The sequence below is a fragment of the Gallus gallus genome, unplaced genomic scaffold, assembly GCF_016699485.2.
Source record: "Gallus gallus isolate bGalGal1 unplaced genomic scaffold, bGalGal1.mat.broiler.GRCg7b scaffold_45, whole genome shotgun sequence".
Lineage (NCBI taxonomy): Eukaryota > Metazoa > Chordata > Aves > Galliformes > Phasianidae > Gallus > Gallus gallus.
Genome location: NW_024095997.1, coordinates 202,914 through 227,296, shown reverse-complemented (window position 1 = coordinate 227,296; position 24,383 = coordinate 202,914). Strand labels below are relative to the sequence as shown.

At 45.7% G+C, this 24,383-nt stretch overlaps 1 protein-coding gene across 1 annotated transcript in view; it reads left to right on the top strand.

The window, feature by feature from the left end:
• LOC107050563 (neuroligin-2-like) overlaps positions 1-24,383 on the top strand; it is a 50,746-nt gene that overhangs the window by 25,440 nt on the left and 923 nt on the right. The window contains exons 12-13 of the mRNA XM_040657137.2: positions 592-716; positions 3,391-3,553. Of these exons, the coding sequence (XP_040513071.2) occupies positions 592-716; positions 3,391-3,553 (288 nt within the window). The remainder of the gene's footprint in view (positions 1-591; positions 717-3,390; positions 3,554-24,383) is intronic.

Below are 24,383 nucleotides of genomic sequence, written 5' to 3'. Positions count from 1 at the left end.
GGGGATGTGGGGGCACTGGGAGGGACTGGGAGGGGATCAGAGGGGATATGGGGGAGCTGGAAGGGACTGGGAGCAGATATGGGGGGACTGGGAGGGACTGGGAGGGAGTGGGAGGGGATGGGAGGGGATGGGACGGACTGGGAATGGATATGGGGGGACTGGGAGGGGATGGGAGGGGATGTGGGGGGACCGGGAGGGGATGGGAGGGGATATCGGGGGACTGGGAGGGACTGGGAGGGAATGGGAGGGGATGTGGGGGCACTGGGGGGGACTGGGAGCAGATATGGGGGGACTGGGAGGGACTGGGAGGGGGTATGGGGATACTGGGAGGGGGTATGGGGTGCACTGGGAGGGATTGGGTGGGGCTGGGAGGGGAGGGGAAGGGATGGGGGGTCACTGGGAGGGACTGGGATGGACTGGGAGGGGATACGGGGGCATTGGGAGGGACTGGGAGGGGCTGTGGGGGCACTGGGAGGGGATAGTGGGGGGCAATGGGACGGACCGGGAGGGGGCGTGGCCTCGTAAGAAGTGGGCGTGGCCTGGCCTAAGGAGGGGGGCGTGTCCCGAACGAAGCCCCGCCCCTTTCGGCAGACCCCCCGCAGGAGGTGTGGCTCGAGGGTCCCCCCCCCAACGCCACCTTCCGGGTGGGCGCCCGCGTCCGGCTGCTGTGCCACGCCCGGGGGGGGCACCCCGCGCCCCGCCTCGTCTGGACCAGGGTGAGAACCGACCCCCCATGGGACCCCCCCACGGGAACCCCCCAATGGGAACCCCCTGTGGGACCCCCCAAAGGGACCCCATATGGAACCCCCCCATGGGACCCCCCCATGGGAACCCCACAATGGGAACCCCACAATGAGACCCCCCAAAGGGTCCCCATATGGAACCCCCCCATGGGACCCCCCCATGGGAACCCCACAATGGGAACCCCACAATGAGACCCCCCCAAAGGGACCCCCCTGTGGGACCCCCGATTGGACCCCCTTGTGGGACCTCCCATGGAACCCCTACGGGACCCCAAAAGGACCCCTAATTGGATCCCCCAATGGGACCCCCCATGGGACCTCCCATGGAACCCCTATGGGACTCCCCCCATGGGAACCCCACAATGAGACTCCCCCGTGGGACCCCCCGGTGGGACCCCTATGGAACCCCCCTGTGAGACCCCCAATGGGACCCCCTTGTGGGACCCCCCAATGAGACCCCCCTATGGGACCCCATATGGGAACCCCACAATGAGACCCCCCAAAGGGACGTCCCTTTGGTACCCCCAATTGGACCCCCCCCAATGGGACCCCCCTGTGGGACCTCCCATGGAACCCCGATGGGACCCCAAAAGGACCCCTGATTGGATCCCACAATGGGACCCCAATGTGACCCCCCTGTGGGACCCCCAATGGGACTCCTTTGGGACACCAATGAGACCCGCCCCAAAGGGACCCCTGTGGGACCCCTATGGAACCCCCCCAATGGGACCCCACAATGAGACCCCCCAAAGGGTCCCCCCTGTGGGACCCCCGATTGGACCCCCTTGTGGGACCTCCCATGGAACCCCGATGGGACCCCAAAAGGACCCCTGATTGGATCCCCCAATGGGACCCCACAATGGGACCCCACAATGGGACCTCAATGAGACCCCCCCAGATGGACCCCATATGGGACCCCCCATGGGACCCTCCCAATAGGACCCCACAATGAGACCCCCCAAAGGGACCCCCCCAAAGGGACCCCTATAGAACCCCAATGGAACCCCAATGAAACCCCAAAGGGACCCCTATAGAACCCCAATGGCACCCATATGGCACCCCAGTGGAACCCCAATGGGACCCCAATGGGACCCCAATGGCACCCATACAGAACCCCAATGGGACCCCAATAGAACCCCAATGGCACCCATATAGAACCCCAATGGGACCCCAATGGAACCCCAATAGAACCCCAATGGGACCCCTATAGAACCGGAGTGGGACCCCAATGGGACCCCTATAGAACCCCAATGAAACCCCAACGAAACCCCAATGGGAGCCCTATAGAATCCCAATCCCCCCCAATCCCCCCAATGCCCCCCTAATCCCCCCAATGCCCCCACAATGCCCTCATAATACCCCCCAATACCTCCCACCCCCCCATAGCCCCCCAATAACCCCCATAGCCCCCCAATTCCCCCCCAATCCCCCCCAATGCCCTCGTAATACCCCCCAATCCCCCCCAATGCCCCCATAATACCCCCCAATACCTCCCAACCCCCCAATACCCCCCCATTACACCCCATAACCCCCAATACCCCCCAATACCCCCATTACACCCCCCAACCCCCCTCCAATGCCCTCCAATGCCCCCCAAAGTAGCCCCAATCCCCCCCAATGCCCTCATAATACCCCCCAATACCCCCCAATGCCCCCATAATACCCCTCAATACCTCCCAACCCCCCCATAACCCCCCAATACTCCCCCATAACCCCCCATTACACCCCCCAACCCCCCTCCAATGCCCCCCAAAGTAGCCCCAATCTCCCCCAATCCCCCCCAATCCCCTCATAATACCCCCCAATACCCCCCAATACCTCCCAACCCCCCCATAACCCCCCAATAACCCCCGTAGCCCCCCAGTACCCCCCATAGCTCCCCAATACCCCCCATAGCCCCCCAATACCTCCCAACCCCCCAATACCCCCAAATACCTCCCAACCCCCCCATAGCCCCCCAATACCTCCCAATGTCCCCCCAATGCCCCCCCAATGCCCCCATAATACCCCCAATACCTCCCAACCCCCCCATAACCCCCCATTACACCCCATAACCCCCCAATACCCCCCCATAACCCCCCATTACACCCCATAACCCCTCAATACCCCCCCATTACACTCCATAACCCCCCAATACCCCCCCATAACCCCCCATTACACCCCATAACCCCTCAATACCCCCCCATAACCCCCCATTACACCCCATAACCTCCCAATACCCCCCCATAACTCCCCATTACACCCCCCCAACCCCCCCAATGCCCTCCAATGCCCCCCAAAGTACCCCCAATCCCCCCCAAACCCCCCAATACCCCCAATGCCCTCATAATACCCCCCAATACCCCCCAATGCCCCCATAATACCCCCCAATACCTCCCAACCCCCCCATAACCCCCCATTACACCCCATAACCCCCCAATACCCCCCCATAACCCCCCATTACACCCCATAACCCCTCAATACCCCCCATAACCCCCCATTACACCCCATAACCCCCAATTCCCCCCCATAACCCCCCATTACACCCCATTACACCCCCCCAACCCCCCCAATGCCCTCCAATGCCCCCCCAAGTACCCCCAAATACCCCCAAAGTACCCCCCAAGTGCCCCCCATCCTGACCCCCCCCCTCCGCGCCCCCCCCCAGGACGGCCGCCCCGTTAAGGACGGCACCCCGCAGTCTGGGGGTGCGGTGGTCTCGCGGGAGCTGCAGATCGTGGTGACCCCAAATGACAACGGGGCCGTATACCGCTGCGAGGTGGGGGGGCAGCGGGGGGGGCCTTCCGCCCATACACGGCTCAGCGTCCTCTGTGAGTTGGGGGGGGGTTATGGGGTCGTTATGGGGTCAGGGAGGGGTTGTGGGGTGGGTATGGGGTGGGTATGGGGTGGGTATGGGGTCAGGGAGAAGATATGGGGTGGGTATGGGGTCAGAGAGGGGCTACGGGGTGGTTATGGGGTGGGTATGGGGTCAGGGAGGGGTTATGGGGTGGGTATGGGGTCAGGGAGGGGTTGTGGGGTGGGTATGGGGTGGGTATGGGGTCAGGGAGGGGTTATGGGGTCATTATGGGGTGGTTATGGGGTGGTTGTAGGGTCAGGGAGGGGTTATGGGGTGGGTATGGGGTCAGGGAGGAGTTGTGGGGTGGGTATGGGGTGGGTATGGGGTCAGGGAGGGGCTATGGGGTGGGTATGGGGTCAGGGAGGGGCTACGGGGTGGGTATGGGGTGGTTATGGGGTGGGTATGGGGTCAGGGAGGGGTTATGGGGTGGGTATGGGGTGAGTATGGGGTCAGGGAGGGGCTATGGGGTGGGTATGGGGTGGGTATGGGGTCAGGGAGGGGTTATGGGGTGGGTATGGGGTGAGTATGGGGTCAGGGAGGGGCTATGGGGTGGGTATGGGGTGGGTATGGGGTGAGTATGGGGTCAGGGAGGGGATATGGGGTGGTTATGGGGTCAGGGAGGGGTTATGGGGTCATTATGGGGTGGTTATGGGGTGGTTGTAGTGTCAGGGAGGGGTTGTGGGGTGGGTATGGGGTGGGGATGAAATCAAGGAGGGGCTATGGGGTGGGTATAGGGTGGGTATGGGGTCAGGGAGGGGTTGTGGGGTGGGTATGGGGTGGGTATGGGGTCAGGGAGGGGCTATGGGGTGGGTATGGGGTGGGTATGGGGTGAGTATGGGGTCAGGGAGGGGTTGTGGGGTGGGTATGGGGTGAGTATGGGGTCAGGGAGGGGTTGTGGGGTGGGTATGGGGTGGGTATGGGGTCAGGGAGGGGTTGTGGGGTGGGTATGGGGTGGGTATGAGGTCAGGGAGGGGTTATGGGGTGGGTATGGGGTCAGGGAGGGGCTATGGGGTGGGTATGGGGTGGTTATGGGGTCAGGGAGGGGTTGTGGGGTGGGTATGGGGTGGGTATGGGGTCAGGGAGGGGCTATGGGGTGGGTATGGGGTGAGTATGGGGTCAGGGAGGGGTTGTGGGGTGGGTATGGGGTGGGTATGGGGTCAGGGAGGGGTTGTGGGGTGGGTATGGGGTGGGTATGAGGTCAGGGAGGGGTTGTGGGGTGGGTATAGGGTGGGTATGGGGTCGTTATGGAGTCAGGGAGGGGTTATGGGGTGGGTATGGGGTCAGGGAGGGGCTACGGGGTGGGTATGGGGTGGGTATGGGGTGGGTATGGGGTCAGGGAGGGGTTATGGGGTGGGTATGGGGTGGGTATGGGGTGAGTATGGGGTCAGGGAGGGGCTATGGGGTGGGTATGGGGTGAGTATGGGGTCAGGGAGGGGTTATGGGGTGGGTATGGGGTGGGTATGGGGTCAGGGAGGGGTTATGGGGTCATTATGGGGTGGTTATGGGGTGGTTATAGGGTCAGGGAGGGGTTATGGGGTGGGTATGGGGTCAGGGAGGGGTTGTGGGGTGGGTATGGGGTGGGTATGGGGTCAGGGAGAGGCTATGGGGTGGGTATAGGGTGAGTATGGGGTCGTTATGGAGTCAGGGAGGGGTTATGGGGTGGGTATGGGGTCAGGGAGAGGCTATGGGGTGGGTATAGGGTGGGTATGGGGTCGTTATGGGGTCAGGGAGGGGTTATGGGGTGGGTATGGGGTGGGTATGGGGTGGATGTGGTGTCTGTTTCCATCTGGGCTATGTGCTGCTATGTGTCTCTATGTGTCTCTATGTGTCGCTATGGGGCGCTATGTGTCTCTATCTGTCTCTATGTGTCGCTATGGGGCGCTATGGGGCGCTATGGGTCCTCATGGGGCGCTATGGGGCGCTATGGAGTGCTGTGCGTCCCTATGGGTCTCTATGTGTCTCTATGTAACTCTATGGGTCCCTGCGGGTCCCTATGGGGCTCTATGGGGCTCTATGGTGCTCTATGTGTCTCTATTGGGCCCCGTGGGTCTCTGTGGGTCCCTATGGTACTCTATAGTGCTCTATGGGTCTCTGTGGGTCTCTATGGGTCTCTGTGGATCTCTGTGGGTCCCTATGGGCCCTTATGGGTCTCTGTGGGTCTTTGTGGGGTTCTATGGGTCCCTATCGGTCCCTCTGGGTCCCTATGGGGTTGTATGGATCTCAGTGGGTACCTATGGGGCTCTATGGGTTGCTATGGGGTGCTCTGTGCCTTTCTCTGTCCCTGTGGGTCGCTATGGGGCTCTATGGGTCGCTATGGGGCTCTATGGGTTACTATGGGGCTCAATGGGTATCTATGGGGCTCTATGGGTTACTATGGGGCTCAATGGGTATCTATGGGGCTCTATGGGTTGCTATGGGGTGCTCTGTGTCTTTCTCTGTCACTATGGGGCTCTATGGGCCCCCATGTGTTGCTATGGCTTTCTATGTGTCTCTGTGGGGCTCTGTGGGTCCCTATGGGTCACTATGGGTTACTATGGGTCCCTATGGGTATCTATGGGGCTCGATAGATTGCTATGGGGTGCTCTGTGTCTTTCTCTGTTGCTATGGGTCCCTATGGGGCTGTATGGACCCCCATGTGTTGTTATGGCTTCCTATGTGTCTCTGTGGGTCCCTATGGGGCTCTATGGGTTGCTATGGGGCTCTATGGGTTGCTATGGGGTGCTCTGTGTCTTTCTCTGTCTCTGTGGGTCGCTATGGGTCGCTATGGGTCTCTATGGGTTGCTATGGGGTGCTCTGTGTCTTTCTCTGTCTCTGTGGGTCGCTATGGGGCTCTATGGGGCTCTATGGGGTGCTCTGTGTCTTTCTCTGTCTCTGTGGGTCCCTATGGGTCCCTATGGGTCCCTATGGGTCTCTATAGGTCTCTATGGGGCTCTATGGGTTGCTATGGGGTTCTCTGTGTCTTTCTCTGTCTCTGTGGGTCGCTATGGGTCGCTATGGGTCGCTATGGGTCTCTATGGGTTGCTATGGGGTGCTCTGTGTCTTTCTCTGTCTCTGTGGGTCGCTATAGGGCTCTATGGGGCTGTATGGGGTGCTCTGTGTCTTTCTCTGTCCCTGTGGGTCCCTATGGGTCCCTATGGGTCCCTATGGGTCTCTATAGGTCTCTATGGGGCTCTATGGGTTGCTATGGGGTTCTCTGTGTCTTTCTCTGTCTCTGTGGGTCGCTATGGGTCGCTATGGGTCGCTATGGGGCTCTATGGGGTGCTCTGTGTCTGTCTCTGTGGGTCACTATGGGTCGCTATGGGTCGCTATGGGTCTCTATGGGTTGCTATGGGGTGCTCTGTGTCTTTCTCTGTCTCTGTGGGTCGCTATGGGGCTCTATGGGGCTCTATGGGGTGCTCTGTGTCTTTCTCTGTCTCTGTGGGTCCCTATGGGTCCCTATGGGTCTCTATGGGTCTCTATAGGTCTCTATGGGGCTCTATGGGTTGCTATGGGGTTCTCTGTGTCTTTCTCCGTCTCTGTGGGTCGCTATGGGTCGCTATGGGTCGCTATGGGGCTCTATGGGGTGCTCTGTGTCTGTCTCTGTGGGTCGCTATGGGTCGCTATGGGTCTCTATGGGTTGCTATGGGGTGCATGGATACATCTCCATGTATCTCCATGTATCTCCATGTATCTCCATGTATCTCCATATATCTCCTCCATATATCTCCATATATCTCCATGTATCTCCATGTATCTCCATATATCTCCATGTATCTCCATATATCTCCATGTATCTCCATGTATCTCCATGTATCTCCATGTATCTCCATGTATCTCCATGTATCTCCATGTATCTCCATGTATCTCCATATATCTCCATGTATCTCCATGTATCTCCATGTATCTCCTCCATATATCTCCATGTATCTCCATGTATCTCCATGTATCTCCATGTATCTCCATGTATCTCCATGTATCTCCTCCATATATCTCCATGTATCTCCATGTATCTCCATGTATCTCCATGTATCTCCATGTATCTCCATGTATCTCCTCCATGTATCTCCATGTATCTCCATGTATCTCCTCCATATATCTCCATGTATCTCCATGTATCTCCATGTATCTCCTCCATGTATCTCCATGTATCTCCATGTATCTCCATATAACTCCATATATCTCCATGTATCTCCATGTATCTCCATGTCTCTCCATGTATCTCCATGTATCTCCTCCATGTATCTCCATATATCTCCATGTATCTCCATATATCTCCATGTATCTCCATGTATCTCCATGTATCTCCTCCATGTATCTCCATGTATCTCCATATATCTCCATATATCTCCATATATCTCCATATATCTCCATGTATCTCCATGTATCTCCATGTATCTCCATATATCTCCATATATCTCCATGTATCTCCATGTATCTCCTCCATGTATCTCCATATATCTCCATGTATCTCCATATATCTCCATGTATCTCCATATATCTCCATGTATCTCCATGTATCTCCTCCATGTATCTCCATGTATCTCCATGTATCTCCTCCATGTATCTCCATGTATCTCCATATATCTCCATGTATCTCCATGTATCTCCTCCATGTATCTCCATGTATCTCCTCCATGTATCTCCATATATCTCCATGTATCTCCATATATCTCCATGTATCTCCATGTATCTCCATGTATCTCCATGTATCTCCTCCATGTATCTCCATGTATCTCCATATATCTCCATGTATCTCCATGTATCTCCTCCATGTATCTCCATGTATCTCCTCCATGTATCTCCATATATCTCCATGTATCTCCATGTATCTCCATGTATCTCCATATATCTCCATGTCTCTCCTCCATATATCTCCATGTATCTCCATGTATCTCCATATATCTCCATGTATCTCCATATATCTCCGTGTATCTCCATGTATCTCCTCCATGTATCTCCATGTATCTCCTCCATGTATCTCCATGTATCTCCATGTATCTCCATGTATCTCCATGTATCTCCATGTATCTCCATATATCTCCATGTATCTCCATGTATCTCCATGTATCTCCATATATCTCCATGTATCTCCATATATCTCCATGTATCTCCATATATCTCCATATATCTCCATGTATCTCCATGTATCTCCATGTATCTCCATGTATCTCCATATATCTCCATGTATCTCCTCCATGTATCTCCATATATCTCCATGTATCTCCATGTATCTCCATGTATCTCCATATATCTCCATATATCTCCATGTATCTCCATGTATCTCCTCCATGTATCTCCATATATCTCCATATATCTCCATGTATCTCCATGTATCTCCATATATCTCCATGTATCTCCATATATCTCCGTGTATCTCCATGTATCTCCTCCATGTATCTCCATGTATCTCCTCCATGTATCTCCATGTATCTCCATATATCTCCATGTATCTCCATGTATCTCCATGTATCTCCTCCATGTATCTCCATGTATCTCCATGTATCTCCATGTATCTCCATGTATCTCCATGTATCTCCATGTATCTCCATATATCTCCATGTATCTCCATGTATCTCCATGTATCTCCATATATCTCCATGTATCTCCATGTATCTCCATGTATCTCCATGTATCTCCATGTATCTCCTCCATGTATCTCCATGTATCTCCATATATCTCCATGTATCTCCATGTATCTCCTCCATGTATCTCCATGTATCTCCTCCATGTATCTCCATATATCTCCATGTATCTCCATGTATCTCCATGTATCTCCATATATCTCCATGTATCTCCATGTATCTCCATGTATCTCCATATATCTCCATGTATCTCCATATATCTCCATGTATCTCCATATATCTCCATGTATCTCCATGTATCTCCATATATCTCCATGTATCTCCATATATCTCCATGTATCTCCATGTATCTCCATATATCTCCATGTATCTCCATGTATCTCCTCCATGTATCTCCATGTATCTCCTCCATGTATCTCCATGTATCTCCATATATCTCCATGTATCTCCTCCATGTATCTCCATGTATCTCCATGTATCTCCATGTATCTCCATGTATCTCCATGTATCTCCATATATCTCCATGTATCTCCATATATCTCCATGTATCTCCATGTATCTCCATGTATCTCCATGTATCTCCATGTATCTCCATATATCTCCATGTATCTCCTCCATGTATCTCCATATATCTCCATGTATCTCCATGTATCTCCATGTATCTCCTCCATGTATCTCCATGTATCTCCATGTATCTCCATGTATCTCCATATATCTCCATGTATCTCCATATATCTCCATGTATCTCCATATATCTCCATATATCTCCATGTATCTCCATGTATCTCCATGTATCTCCATGTATCTCCATATATCTCCATGTATCTCCTCCATGTATCTCCATATATCTCCATGTATCTCCATGTATCTCCATGTATCTCCATATATCTCCATATATCTCCATGTATCTCCATGTATCTCCTCCATATATCTCCATGTATCTCCATGTATCTCCATGTATCTCCATGTATCTCCTCCATGTATCTCCATGTATCTCCATGTATCTCCATATATCTCCATGTATCTCCATATATCTCCATGTATCTCCATATATCTCCATGTATCTCCATATATCTCCGTGTATCTCCATGTATCTCCATATATCTCCATGTATCTCCTCCATATATCTCCATGTATCTCCATGTATCTCCATGTATCTCCATGTATCTCCTCCATGTATCTCCATGTATCTCCATATATCTCCATGTATCTCCATGTATCTCCATGTATCTCCATGTATCTCCTCCATGTATCTCCATGTATCTCCATATATCTCCATGTATCTCCATGTATCTCCTCCATGTATCTCCATGTATCTCCTCCATGTATCTCCATATATCTCCATGTATCTCCATGTATCTCCATGTATCTCCATATATCTCCATGTCTCTCCTCCATATATCTCCATGTATCTCCATATATCTCCATATATCTCCATGTATCTCCATGTATCTCCATGTATCTCCATGTATCTCCTCCATGTATCTCCATGTATCTCCTCCATGTATCTCCATGTATCTCCATATATCTCCATGTATCTCCATGTATCTCCATGTATCTCCATATATCTCCATGTATCTCCATATATCTCCATGTATCTCCATATATCTCCATGTATCTCCATGTATCTCCATATATCTCCATGTATCTCCATGTATCTCCTCCATGTATCTCCATGTATCTCCTCCATGTATCTCCATGTATCTCCATATATCTCCATGTATCTCCTCCATGTATCTCCATGTATCTCCATGTATCTCCATGTATCTCCATGTATCTCCATGTATCTCCATATATCTCCATGTATCTCCATATATCTCCATGTATCTCCATGTATCTCCATGTATCTCCATGTATCTCCATGTATCTCCATATATCTCCATGTATCTCCTCCATGTATCTCCATATATCTCCATGTATCTCCATGTATCTCCATGTATCTCCATATATCTCCATATATCTCCATGTATCTCCATGTATCTCCTCCATATATCTCCATGTATCTCCATGTATCTCCATGTATCTCCATGTATCTCCTCCATGTATCTCCATGTATCTCCATGTATCTCCATGTATCTCCATATATCTCCATGTATCTCCATATATCTCCATGTATCTCCATATATCTCCATATATCTCCATGTATCTCCATGTATCTCCATGTATCTCCATGTATCTCCATATATCTCCATGTATCTCCATGTATCTCCATATATCTCCATGTATCTCCATGTATCTCCATGTATCTCCATATATCTCCATATATCTCCATGTATCTCCATGTATCTCCTCCATATATCTCCATGTATCTCCATGTATCTCCATGTATCTCCATGTATCTCCTCCATGTATCTCCATGTATCTCCATGTATCTCCATGTATCTCCATATATCTCCATGTATCTCCATATATCTCCATGTATCTCCATATATCTCCGTGTATCTCCATGTATCTCCATATATCTCCATGTATCTCCTCCATATATCTCCATGTATCTCCATGTATCTCCATGTATCTCCATGTATCTCCTCCATGTATCTCCATGTATCTCCATATATCTCCATGTATCTCCATGTATCTCCATGTATCTCCATGTATCTCCTCCATGTATCTCCATGTATCTCCATATATCTCCATGTATCTCCATGTATCTCCTCCATGTATCTCCATGTATCTCCTCCATGTATCTCCATATATCTCCATGTATCTCCATGTATCTCCATGTATCTCCATATATCTCCATGTCTCTCCTCCATATATCTCCATGTATCTCCATGTATCTCCATATATCTCCATGTATCTCCATATATCTCCGTGTATCTCCATGTATCTCCTCCATGTATCTCCATGTATCTCCTCCATGTATCTCCATGTATCTCCATATATCTCCATGTATCTCCATGTATCTCCATGTATCTCCATATATCTCCATGTATCTCCATATATCTCCATGTATCTCCATATATCTCCATGTATCTCCATGTATCTCCATATATCTCCATGTATCTCCATGTATCTCCTCCATGTATCTCCATGTATCTCCTCCATGTATCTCCATGTATCTCCATATATCTCCATGTATCTCCATGTATCTCCATGTATCTCCATATATCTCCATGTCTCTCCTCCATATATCTCCATGTATCTCCATATATCTCCATGTATCTCCATATATCTCCGTGTATCTCCATGTATCTCCTCCATGTATCTCCATGTATCTCCTCCATGTATCTCCATATATCTCCATATATCTCCATGTATCTCCATGTATCTCCATGTCTCTCCATGTATCTCCATGTATCTCCTCCATGTATCTCCATATATCTCCATGTATCTCCATATATCTCCATGTATCTCCTTGTATCTCCATGTATCTCCATGTATCTCCATGTATCTCCATATATCTCCATATATCTCCATATATCTCCATATATCTCCATATATCTCCATATATCTCCATGTATCTCCATGTATCTCCTCCATGTATCTCCATATATCTCCATATATCTCCATGTATCTCCATGTATCTCCATGTATCTCCATATATCTCCATGTATCTCCATATATCTCCGTGTATCTCCATGTATCTCCTCCATGTATCTCCATGTATCTCCATATATCTCCATGTATCTCCATATATCTCCATATATCTCCATGTATCTCCATGTATCTCCATGTATCTCCATGTATCTCCATGTATCTCCATATATCTCCATGTATCTCCATATATCTCCATGTATCTCCATATATCTCCATGTATCTCCATGTATCTCCATGTATCTCCATGTATCTCCTCCATGTATCTCCATGTATCTCCATATATCTCCATGTATCTCCATGTATCTCCTCCATGTATCTCCATGTATCTCCTCCATGTATCTCCATATATCTCCATGTATCTCCATGTATCTCCATATATCTCCATATATCTCCATATATCTCCATGTATCTCCATATATCTCCATGTATCTCCATATATCTCCATGTATCTCCATGTATCTCCATATATCTCCATATATCTCCATATATCTCCATGTATCTCCTCCATGTATCTCCATGTATCTCCATGTATCTCCATATATCTCCATGTATCTCCTCCATGTATCTCCATATATCTCCATGTATCTCCATGTATCTCCATGTATCTCCATATATCTCCATATATCTCCATGTATCTCCATGTATCTCCTCCATGTATCTCCATATATCTCCATATATCTCCATGTATCTCCATATATCTCCGTGTATCTCCATGTATCTCCTCCATGTATCTCCATGTATCTCCTCCATGTATCTCCATGTATCTCCATATATCTCCATGTATCTCCATGTATCTCCATGTATCTCCATATATCTCCATGTATCTCCATGTATCTCCATGTATCTCCATATATCTCCATGTATCTCCATATATCGCCATGTATCTCCATATATCTCCATGTATCTCCATGTATCTCCATGTATCTCCATGTATCTCCATGTATCTCCTCCATGTATCTCCATGTATCTCCATATATCTCCGTGTATCTCCATGTATCTCCTCCATGTATCTCCATGTATCTCCATATATCTCCGTGTATCTCCATGTATCTCCTCCATGTATCTCCATGTATCTCCTCCATGTATCTCCATGTATCTCCTCCATGTATCTCCATGTATCTCCATGTATCTCCATGTATCTCCATGTATCTCCATATATCTCCATGTCTCTCCTCCATATATCTCCATGTATCTCCATGTATCTCCATATATCTCCATGTATCTCCATATATCTCCGTGTATCTCCATGTATCTCCTCCATGTATCTCCATGTATCTCCTCCATGTATCTCCATATATCTCCATATATCTCCATGTATCTCCATATATCTCCGTGTATCTCCATGTATCTCCTCCATGTATCTCCATGTATCTCCTCCATGTATCTCCATGTATCTCCATATATCTCCATGTATCTCCATGTATCTCCATGTATCTCCATATATCTCCATGTATCTCCATGTATCTCCATGTATCTCCATATATCTCCATGTATCTCCATATATCGCCATGTATCTCCATATATCTCCATGTATCTCCATGTATCTCCATGTATCTCCATGTATCTCCATGTATCTCCTCCATGTATCTCCATGTATCTCCATATATCTCCGTGTATCTCCATGTATCTCCTCCATATATCTCCATGTATCTCCATATATCTCCGTGTATCTCCATGTATCTCCTCCATGTATCTCCATGTATCTCCTCCATGTATCTCCATGTATCTCCTCCATGTATCTCCATGTATCTCCATGTATCTCCATGTATCTCCATGTATCTCCATATATCTCCATGTCTCTCCTCCATATATCTCCATGTATCTCCATGTATCTCCATATATCTCCATGTATCTCCATATATCTCCGTGTATCTCCATGTATCTCCTCCATGTATCTCCATGTATCTCCTCCATGTATCTCCATGTATCTCCATATATCTCCATGTATCTCCATGTATCTCCATATATCTCCATGTATCTCCATGTATCTCCATGTATCTCCATATATCTCCATGTATCTCCATGTATCTCCATGTATCTCCTCCATGTATCTCCATGTATCTCCTCCATGTATCTCCATATATCTCCATGTATCTCCATGTATCTCCATGTATCTCCATATATCTCCATGTATCTCCATGTATCTCCATATATCTCCATGTATCTCCATGTATCTCCATGTATCTCCTCCATGTATCTCCATGTATCTCCTCCATGTATCTCCATATATCTCCATGTATCTCCTCCATATATCTCCATGTATCTCCATGTATCTCCATATATCTCCATGTATCTCCATATATCTCCATATATCTCCATGTATCTCCCTGTATCTCCTCCATGTATCTCCATGTATCTCCATGTATCTCCATGTATCTCCATGTATCTCCATGTATCTCCATGTATCTCCATGTATCTCCATGTATCTCCATGTATCTCCATATATCTCCATGTATCTCCATGTATCTCCATGTATCTCCATATATCTCCATGTCTCTCCATGTATCTCCATGTATCTCCTCCATGTATCTCCATGTATCTCCATGTATCTCCATATATCTCCATGTCTCTCCATGTCTCTCCATGTATCTCCATGTATCTCCATATATCTCCATATATCTCCATATATCTCCATATATCTCCATGTATCTCCATGTATCTCCTCCATGTATCTCCATGTATCTCCATGTATCTCCATGTATCTCCATGTATCTCCATGTATCTCCATATATCTCCATGTATCTCCATGTATCTCCATGTATCTCCATGTATCTCCATGTATCTCCATATATCTCCATGTCTCTCCATGTATCTCCATGTATCTCCATGTATCTCCATGTATCTCCATGTATCTCCATATATCTCCATGTCTCTCCATGTCTCTCCATGTATCTCCATGTCTCTCCATATATCTCCATGTATCTCCATGTATCTCCTCCATGTATCTCCATGTATCTCCATGTATCTCCATATATCTCCATGTATCTCCATGTATCTCCATGTATCTCCATGTATCTCCATATATCTCCATATATCTCCATATATCTCCATATATCTCCATGTATCTCCATGTATCTCCTCCATGTATCTCCATGTATCTCCATGTATCTCCATGTATCTCCATATATCTCCATGTATCTCCATGTATCTCCATGTATCTCCATGTATCTCCATGTATCTCCATATATCTCCATGTATCTCCATGTCTCTCCATGTATCTCCATGTATCTCCTCCATGTATCTCCATATATCTCCATGTATCTCCATATATCTCCATGTATCTCCTTGTATCTCCATGTATCTCCATGTATCTCCATATATCTCCATATATCTCCATATATCTCCATATATCTCCATGTATCTCCATATATCTCCATATATCTCCATGTATCTCCATGTATCTCCATGTATCTCCATGTATCTCCATGTATCTCCATATATCTCCATGTATCTCCATGTATCTCCATGTATCTCCATGTATCTCCATGTATCTCCTCCATGTATCTCCATGTATCTCCATATATCTCCATATATCTCCATGTATCTCCATATATCTCCATGTATCTCCATATATCTCCATGTCTCTCCATGTATCTCCATGTATCTCCTCCATGTATCTCCATGTATCTCCATGTATCTCCATATATCTCCATGTATCTCCATATATCTCCATGTATCTCCATGTATCTCCTCCATGTATCTCCATGTATCTCCTCCATGTATCTCCATATATCTCCATGTATCTCCATATATCTCCATGTATCTCCATGTATCTCCATGTATCTCCATGTATCTCCATATATCTCCATGTCTCTCCTCCATATATCTCCATGTATCTCCATATATCTCCATGTATCTCCATATATCTCCGTGTATCTCCATGTATCTCCTCCATGTATCTCCATGTATCTCCTCCATGTATCTCCATGTATCTCCATATATCTCCATGTATCTCCATGTATCTCCATGTATCTCCATATATCTCCATGTATCTCCATGTATCTCCATGTATCTCCATATATCTCCATGTATCTCCATATATCTCCATGTATCTCCATATATCTCCATATATCTCCATGTATCTCCATGTATCTCCATGTATCTCCATGTATCTCCATGTATCTCCATGTATCTCCATATATCTCCATGTATCTCCATATATCTCCATGTATCTCCATATATCTCCATGTATCTCCATGTATCTCCATGTATCTCCATGTATCTCCTCCATGTATCTCCATGTATCTCCATATATCTCCATGTATCTCCATGTATCTCCTCCATGTATCTCCATGTATCTCCTCCATGTATCTCCATATATCTCCATATATCTCCATGTATCTCCATATATCTCCATGTATCTCCATGTATCTCCATGTATCTCCATATATCTCCATATATCTCCATATATCTCCATGTATCTCCTCCATGTATCTCCATGTATCTCCATGTATCTCCATATATCTCCATGTATCTCCTCCATGTATCTCCATATATCTCCATGTATCTCCATGTATCTCCATGTATCTCCATATATCTCCATATATCTCCATGTATCTCCATGTATCTCCTCCATGTATCTCCATATATCTCCATATATCTCCATGTATCTCCATATATCTCCGTGTATCTCCATGTATCTCCTCCATGTATCTCCATGTATCTCCATGTATCTCCATATATCTCCATGTATCTCCTCCATGTATCTCCATGTATCTCCATATATCTCCATGTATCTCCATGTATCTCCATGTATCTCCATATATCTCCATGTATCTCCATGTATCTCCATATATCTCCATATATCTCCATGTATCTCCATATATCTCCATATATCTCCATGTATCTCCTCCATGTATCTCCATGTATCTCCATGTATCTCCATATATCTCCATGTATCTCCTCCATGTATCTCCATGTATCTCCATATATCTCCATGTATCTCCATGTATCTCCATGTATCTCCATATATCTCCATGTATCTCCATGTATCTCCATGTATCTCCATATATCTCCATGTATCTCCATATATCGCCATGTATCTCCATATATCTCCATGTATCTCCATGTATCTCCATGTATCTCCATGTATCTCCATGTATCTCCTCCATGTATCTCCATGTATCTCCATATATCTCCATGTATCTCCATGTATCTCCTCCATGTATCTCCATGTATCTCCTCCATGTATCTCCATGTATCTCCATGTATCTCCATGTATCTCCATGTATCTCCATATATCTCCATGTCTCTCCTCCATATATCTCCATGTATCTCCATGTATCTCCATATATCTCCATGTATCTCCATATATCTCCGTGTATCTCCATGTATCTCCTCCATGTATCTCCATGTATCTCCTCCATGTATCTCCATGTATCTCCATATATCTCCATGTATCTCCATGTATCTCCATGTATCTCCATATATCTCCATGTATCTCCATATATCTCCATGTATCTCCATGTATCTCCATATATCTCCATGTATCTCCATGTATCTCCTCCATGTATCTCCATGTATCTCCTCCATGTATCTCCATATATCTCCATGTATCTCCATGTATCTCCATGTATCTCCATATATCTCCATGTCTCTCCTCCATATATCTCCATGTATCTCCATGTATCTCCATATATCTCCATGTATCTCCATATATCTCCGTGTATCTCCATGTATCTCCTCCATGTATCTCCATGTATCTCCATATATCTCCATGTATCTCCATGTATCTCCATGTATCTCCATATATCTCCATGTATCTCCATGTATCTCCATGTATCTCCTCCATGTATCTCCATGTATCTCCTCCATGTATCTCCATATATCTCCATGTATCTCCATGTATCTCCATGTATCTCCATATATCTCCATGTATCTCCATGTATCTCCCTGTATCTCCTCCATGTATCTCCATGTATCTCCATGTATCTCCTCCATGTATCTCCATGTATCTCCTCCATGTATCTCCATATATCTCCATGTATCTCCTCCATATATCTCCATGTATCTCCATGTATCTCCATATATCTCCATGTATCTCCATATATCTCCATATATCTCCATGTATCTCCCTGTATCTCCTCCATGTATCTCCATGTATCTCCATGTATCTCCATGTATCTCCATGTATCTCCATGTATCTCCATGTATCTCCATGTATCTCCATGTATCTCCATGTATCTCCATATATCTCCATGTATCTCCATGTATCTCCATGTATCTCCATATATCTCCATGTCTCTCCATGTATCTCCATGTATCTCCTCCATGTATCTCCATGTATCTCCATGTATCTCCATATATCTCCATGTCTCTCCATGTCTCTCCATGTATCTCCATGTATCTCCATATATCTCCATATATCTCCATATATCTCCATATATCTCCATGTATCTCCATGTATCTCCTCCATGTATCTCCATGTATCTCCATGTATCTCCATGTATCTCCATGTATCTCCATATATCTCCATGTATCTCCATGTATCTCCATGTATCTCCATGTATCTCCATGTATCTCCATATATCTCCATGTATCTCCATGTATCTCCATGTATCTCCATGTATCTCCATGTATCTCCATATATCTCCATGTCTCTCCATGTATCTCCATGTATCTCCATGTATCTCCATGTATCTCCATGTATCTCCATATATCTCCATGTCTCTCCATGTCTCTCCATGTATCTCCATGTCTCTCCATATATCTCCATGTATCTCCATGTATCTCCTCCATGTATCTCCATGTATCTCCATGTATCTCCATGTATCTCCATATATCTCCATGTATCTCCATGTATCTCCATGTATCTCCATGTATCTCCATGTATCTCCATATATCTCCATATATCTCCATATATCTCCATATATCTCCATGTATCTCCATGTATCTCCTCCATGTATCTCCATGTATCTCCATGTATCTCCATGTATCTCCATATATCTCCATGTATCTCCATGTATCTCCATGTATCTCCATGTATCTCCATGTATCTCCATATATCTCCATGTATCTCCATGTATCTCCATGTATCTCCATGTATCTCCATGTATCTCCATATATCTCCATGTATCTCCATGTATCTCCATGTATCTCCATGTATCTCCATGTATCTCCTCCATGTATCTCCATGTATCTCCATATATCTCCATATATCTCCATGTATCTCCATATATCTCCATGTATCTCCATATATCTCCATGTCTCTCCATGTATCTCCATGTATCTCCTCCATGTATCTCCATGTATCTCCATGTATCTCCATGTATCTCCTCCATGTATCTCCATGTATCTCCATATATCTCCATGTATCTCCATATATCTCCATGTATCTCCATGTATCTCCATGTATCTCCTCCATGTATCTCCATGTATCTCCTCCATGTATCTCCATATATCTCCATGTATCTCCATATATCTCCATGTATCTCCATGTATCTCCATGTATCTCCATGTATCTCCATATATCTCCATGTCTCTCCTCCATATATCTCCATGTATCTCCATATATCTCCATGTATCTCCATATATCTCCGTGTATCTCCATGTATCTCCTCCATGTATCTCCATGTATCTCCTCCATGTATCTCCATGTATCTCCATATATCTCCATGTATCTCCATGTATCTCCATGTATCTCCATATATCTCCATGTATCTCCATGTATCTCCATGTATCTCCATATATCTCCATGTATCTCCATATATCTCCATGTATCTCCATATATCTCCATATATCTCCATGTATCTCCATGTATCTCCATGTATCTCCATGTATCTCCTCCATGTATCTCCATGTATCTCCATATATCTCCATGTATCTCCATATATCTCCATGTATCTCCATATATCTCCATATATCTCCATGTATCTCCATGTATCTCCTCCATGTATCTCCATGTATCTCCATATATCTCCATGTATCTCCATGTATCTCCTCCATGTATCTCCATGTATCTCCTCCATGTATCTCCATATATCTCCATGTATCTCCATGTATCTCCATGTATCTCCATATATCTCCATGTCTCTCCTCCATATATCTCCATGTATCTCCATGTATCTCCATATATCTCCATGTATCTCCATATATCTCCATATATCTCCATGTATCTCCCTGTATCTCCTCCATGTATCTCCATGTATCTCCATGTATCTCCATGTATCTCCATGTATCTCCATGTATCTCCATGTATCTCCATATATCTCCATGTCTCTCCATGTCTCTCCATGTATCTCCATGTCTCTCCATATATCTCCATGTATCTCCATGTATCTCCTCCATGTATCTCCATGTATCTCCATGTATCTCCATGTATCTCCATGTATCTCCATATATCTCCATGTATCTCCATGTATCTCCATGTATCTCCATATATCTCCATGTATCTCCATGTATCTCCATGTATCTCCATGTATCTCCATGTATCTCCATATATCTCCATGTATCTCCATATATCTCCATGTATCTCCATATATCTCCATATATCTCCATGTCTCTCCATGTATCTCCATGTCTCTCCATATATCTCCATGTATCTCCATGTATCTCCTCCATGTATCTCCATGTATCTCCATGTATCTCCATGTATCTCCATGTATCTCCATATATCTCCATGTATCTCCATGTATCTCCATGTATCTCCATATATCTCCATGTATCTCCATGTATCTCCATATATCTCCATGTATCTCCATGTATCTCCTCCATGTATCTCCATGTATCTCCTCCATGTATCTCCATATATCTCCATGTATCTCCATGTATCTCCATGTATCTCCATATATCTCCATGTCTCTCCTCCATATATCTCCATGTATCTCCATGTATCTCCATATATCTCCATGTATCTCCATATATCTCCATATATCTCCATGTATCTCCCTGTATCTCCTCCATGTATCTCCATGTATCTCCATGTATCTCCATGTATCTCCATGTATCTCCATGTATCTCCATGTATCTCCATATATCTCCATGTCTCTCCATGTCTCTCCATGTATCTCCATGTCTCTCCATATATCTCCATGTATCTCCATGTATCTCCTCCATGTATCTCCATGTATCTCCATGTATCTCCATGTATCTCCATATATCTCCATGTATCTCCATGTATCTCCTCCATGTATCTCCATGTATCTCCATGTATCTCCATGTATCTCCATGTATCTCCATGTATCTCCATATATCTCCATATATCTCCATGTATCTCCCTGTATCTCCTCCATGTATCTCCATGTATCTCCATGTATCTCCATGTATCTCCATGTATCTCCATGTATCTCCATGTATCTCCATATATCTCCATGTCTCTCCTCCATATATCTCCATGTATCTCCATATATCTCCATGTATCTCCATATATCTCCGTGTATCTCCATGTATCTCCTCCATGTATCTCCATGTATCTCCTCCATGTATCTCCATGTATCTCCATATATCTCCATGTATCTCCATGTATCTCCATGTATCTCCATATATCTCCATGTATCTCCATGTATCTCCATGTATCTCCATATATCTCCATGTATCTCCATATATCTCCATGTATCTCCATATATCTCCATATATCTCCATGTATCTCCATGTATCTCCATGTATCTCCATGTATCTCCTCCATGTATCTCCATGTATCTCCATATATCTCCATGTATCTCCATATATCTCCATGTATCTCCATATATCTCCATATATCTCCATGTATCTCCATGTATCTCCTCCATGTATCTCCATGTATCTCCATATATCTCCATGTATCTCCATGTATCTCCTCCATGTATCTCCATGTATCTCCTCCATGTATCTCCATATATCTCCATGTATCTCCATGTATCTCCATGTATCTCCATATATCTCCATGTCTCTCCTCCATATATCTCCATGTATCTCCATGTATCTCCATATATCTCCATGTATCTCCATATATCTCCATATATCTCCATGTATCTCCCTGTATCTCCTCCATGTATCTCCATGTATCTCCATGTATCTCCATGTATCTCCATGTATCTCCATGTATCTCCATGTATCTCCATATATCTCCATGTCTCTCCATGTCTCTCCATGTATCTCCATGTCTCTCCATATATCTCCATGTATCTCCATGTATCTCCTCCATGTATCTCCATGTATCTCCATGTATCTCCATGTATCTCCATGTATCTCCATATATCTCCATGTATCTCCATGTATCTCCATGTATCTCCATATATCTCCATGTATCTCCATGTATCTCCATGTATCTCCATGTATCTCCATGTATCTCCATATATCTCCATGTATCTCCATATATCTCCATGTATCTCCATATATCTCCATATATCTCCATGTCTCTCCATGTATCTCCATGTCTCTCCATATATCTCCATGTATCTCCATGTATCTCCTCCATGTATCTCCATGTATCTCCATGTATCTCCATGTATCTCCATGTATCTCCATATATCTCCATGTATCTCCATGTATCTCCATGTATCTCCATATATCTCCATGTATCTCCATGTATCTCCATATATCTCCATGTATCTCCATGTATCTCCTCCATGTATCTCCATGTATCTCCTCCATGTATCTCCATATATCTCCATGTATCTCCATGTATCTCCATGTATCTCCATATATCTCCATGTCTCTCCTCCATATATCTCCATGTATCTCCATGTATCTCCATATATCTCCATGTATCTCCATATATCTCCATATATCTCCATGTATCTCCCTGTATCTCCTCCATGTATCTCCATGTATCTCCATGTATCTCCATGTATCTCCATGTATCTCCATGTATCTCCATGTATCTCCATATATCTCCATGTCTCTCCATGTCTCTCCATGTATCTCCATGTCTCTCCATATATCTCCATGTATCTCCATGTATCTCCTCCATGTATCTCCATGTATCTCCATGTATCTCCATGTATCTCCATATATCTCCATATATCGCCATGTATCTCCATGTATCTCCATATATCTCCATGTATCTCCATGTATCTCCTCCATGTATCTCCATGTATCTCCATGTATCTCCATGTATCTCCATGTATCTCCATGTATCTCCATGTATCTCCATGTATCTCCTCCATGTATCTCCATGTATCTCCATATATCTCCATATATCTCCATATATCTCCATGTCTCTCCATGTATCTCCATATATCTCCATATATCTCCATGTATCTCCATGTATCTCCATATATCTCCATATATCTCCATGTATCTCCATGTATCTCCATGTATCTCCATGTATCTCCTCCATATATCTCCATGTATCTCCATGTATCTCCATGTATCTCCATGTATCTCCTCCATATATCTCCATGTATCTCCATGTATCTCCATGTCTCTCCATATATCTCCATGTATCTCCATGTATCTCCATGTATCTCCATGTATCTCCATGTATGTCCATGTATGTCCGTATACCTCTGTCCCCCCGCAGTCCCGCCGCAGTCGGTGTCCATCCCAGCCCTATATCTCCATATACGCCCATATATCCCCATATACCCCCATATGTCTCTGTCCCCCCCCCGCAGTCCCGCCGCAGTCGGTGTCCATCCCAGCCCTATATCTCCATATACCCCCGTATACCCCCATATATCCCCATATACCCCCATATGTCTCTGTCCCCCCCCGCAGTCCCGCCGCAGTCGGTGTCCATCCCAGCCCTATATCCCCATATACCCCCATATACCCCCATATGTC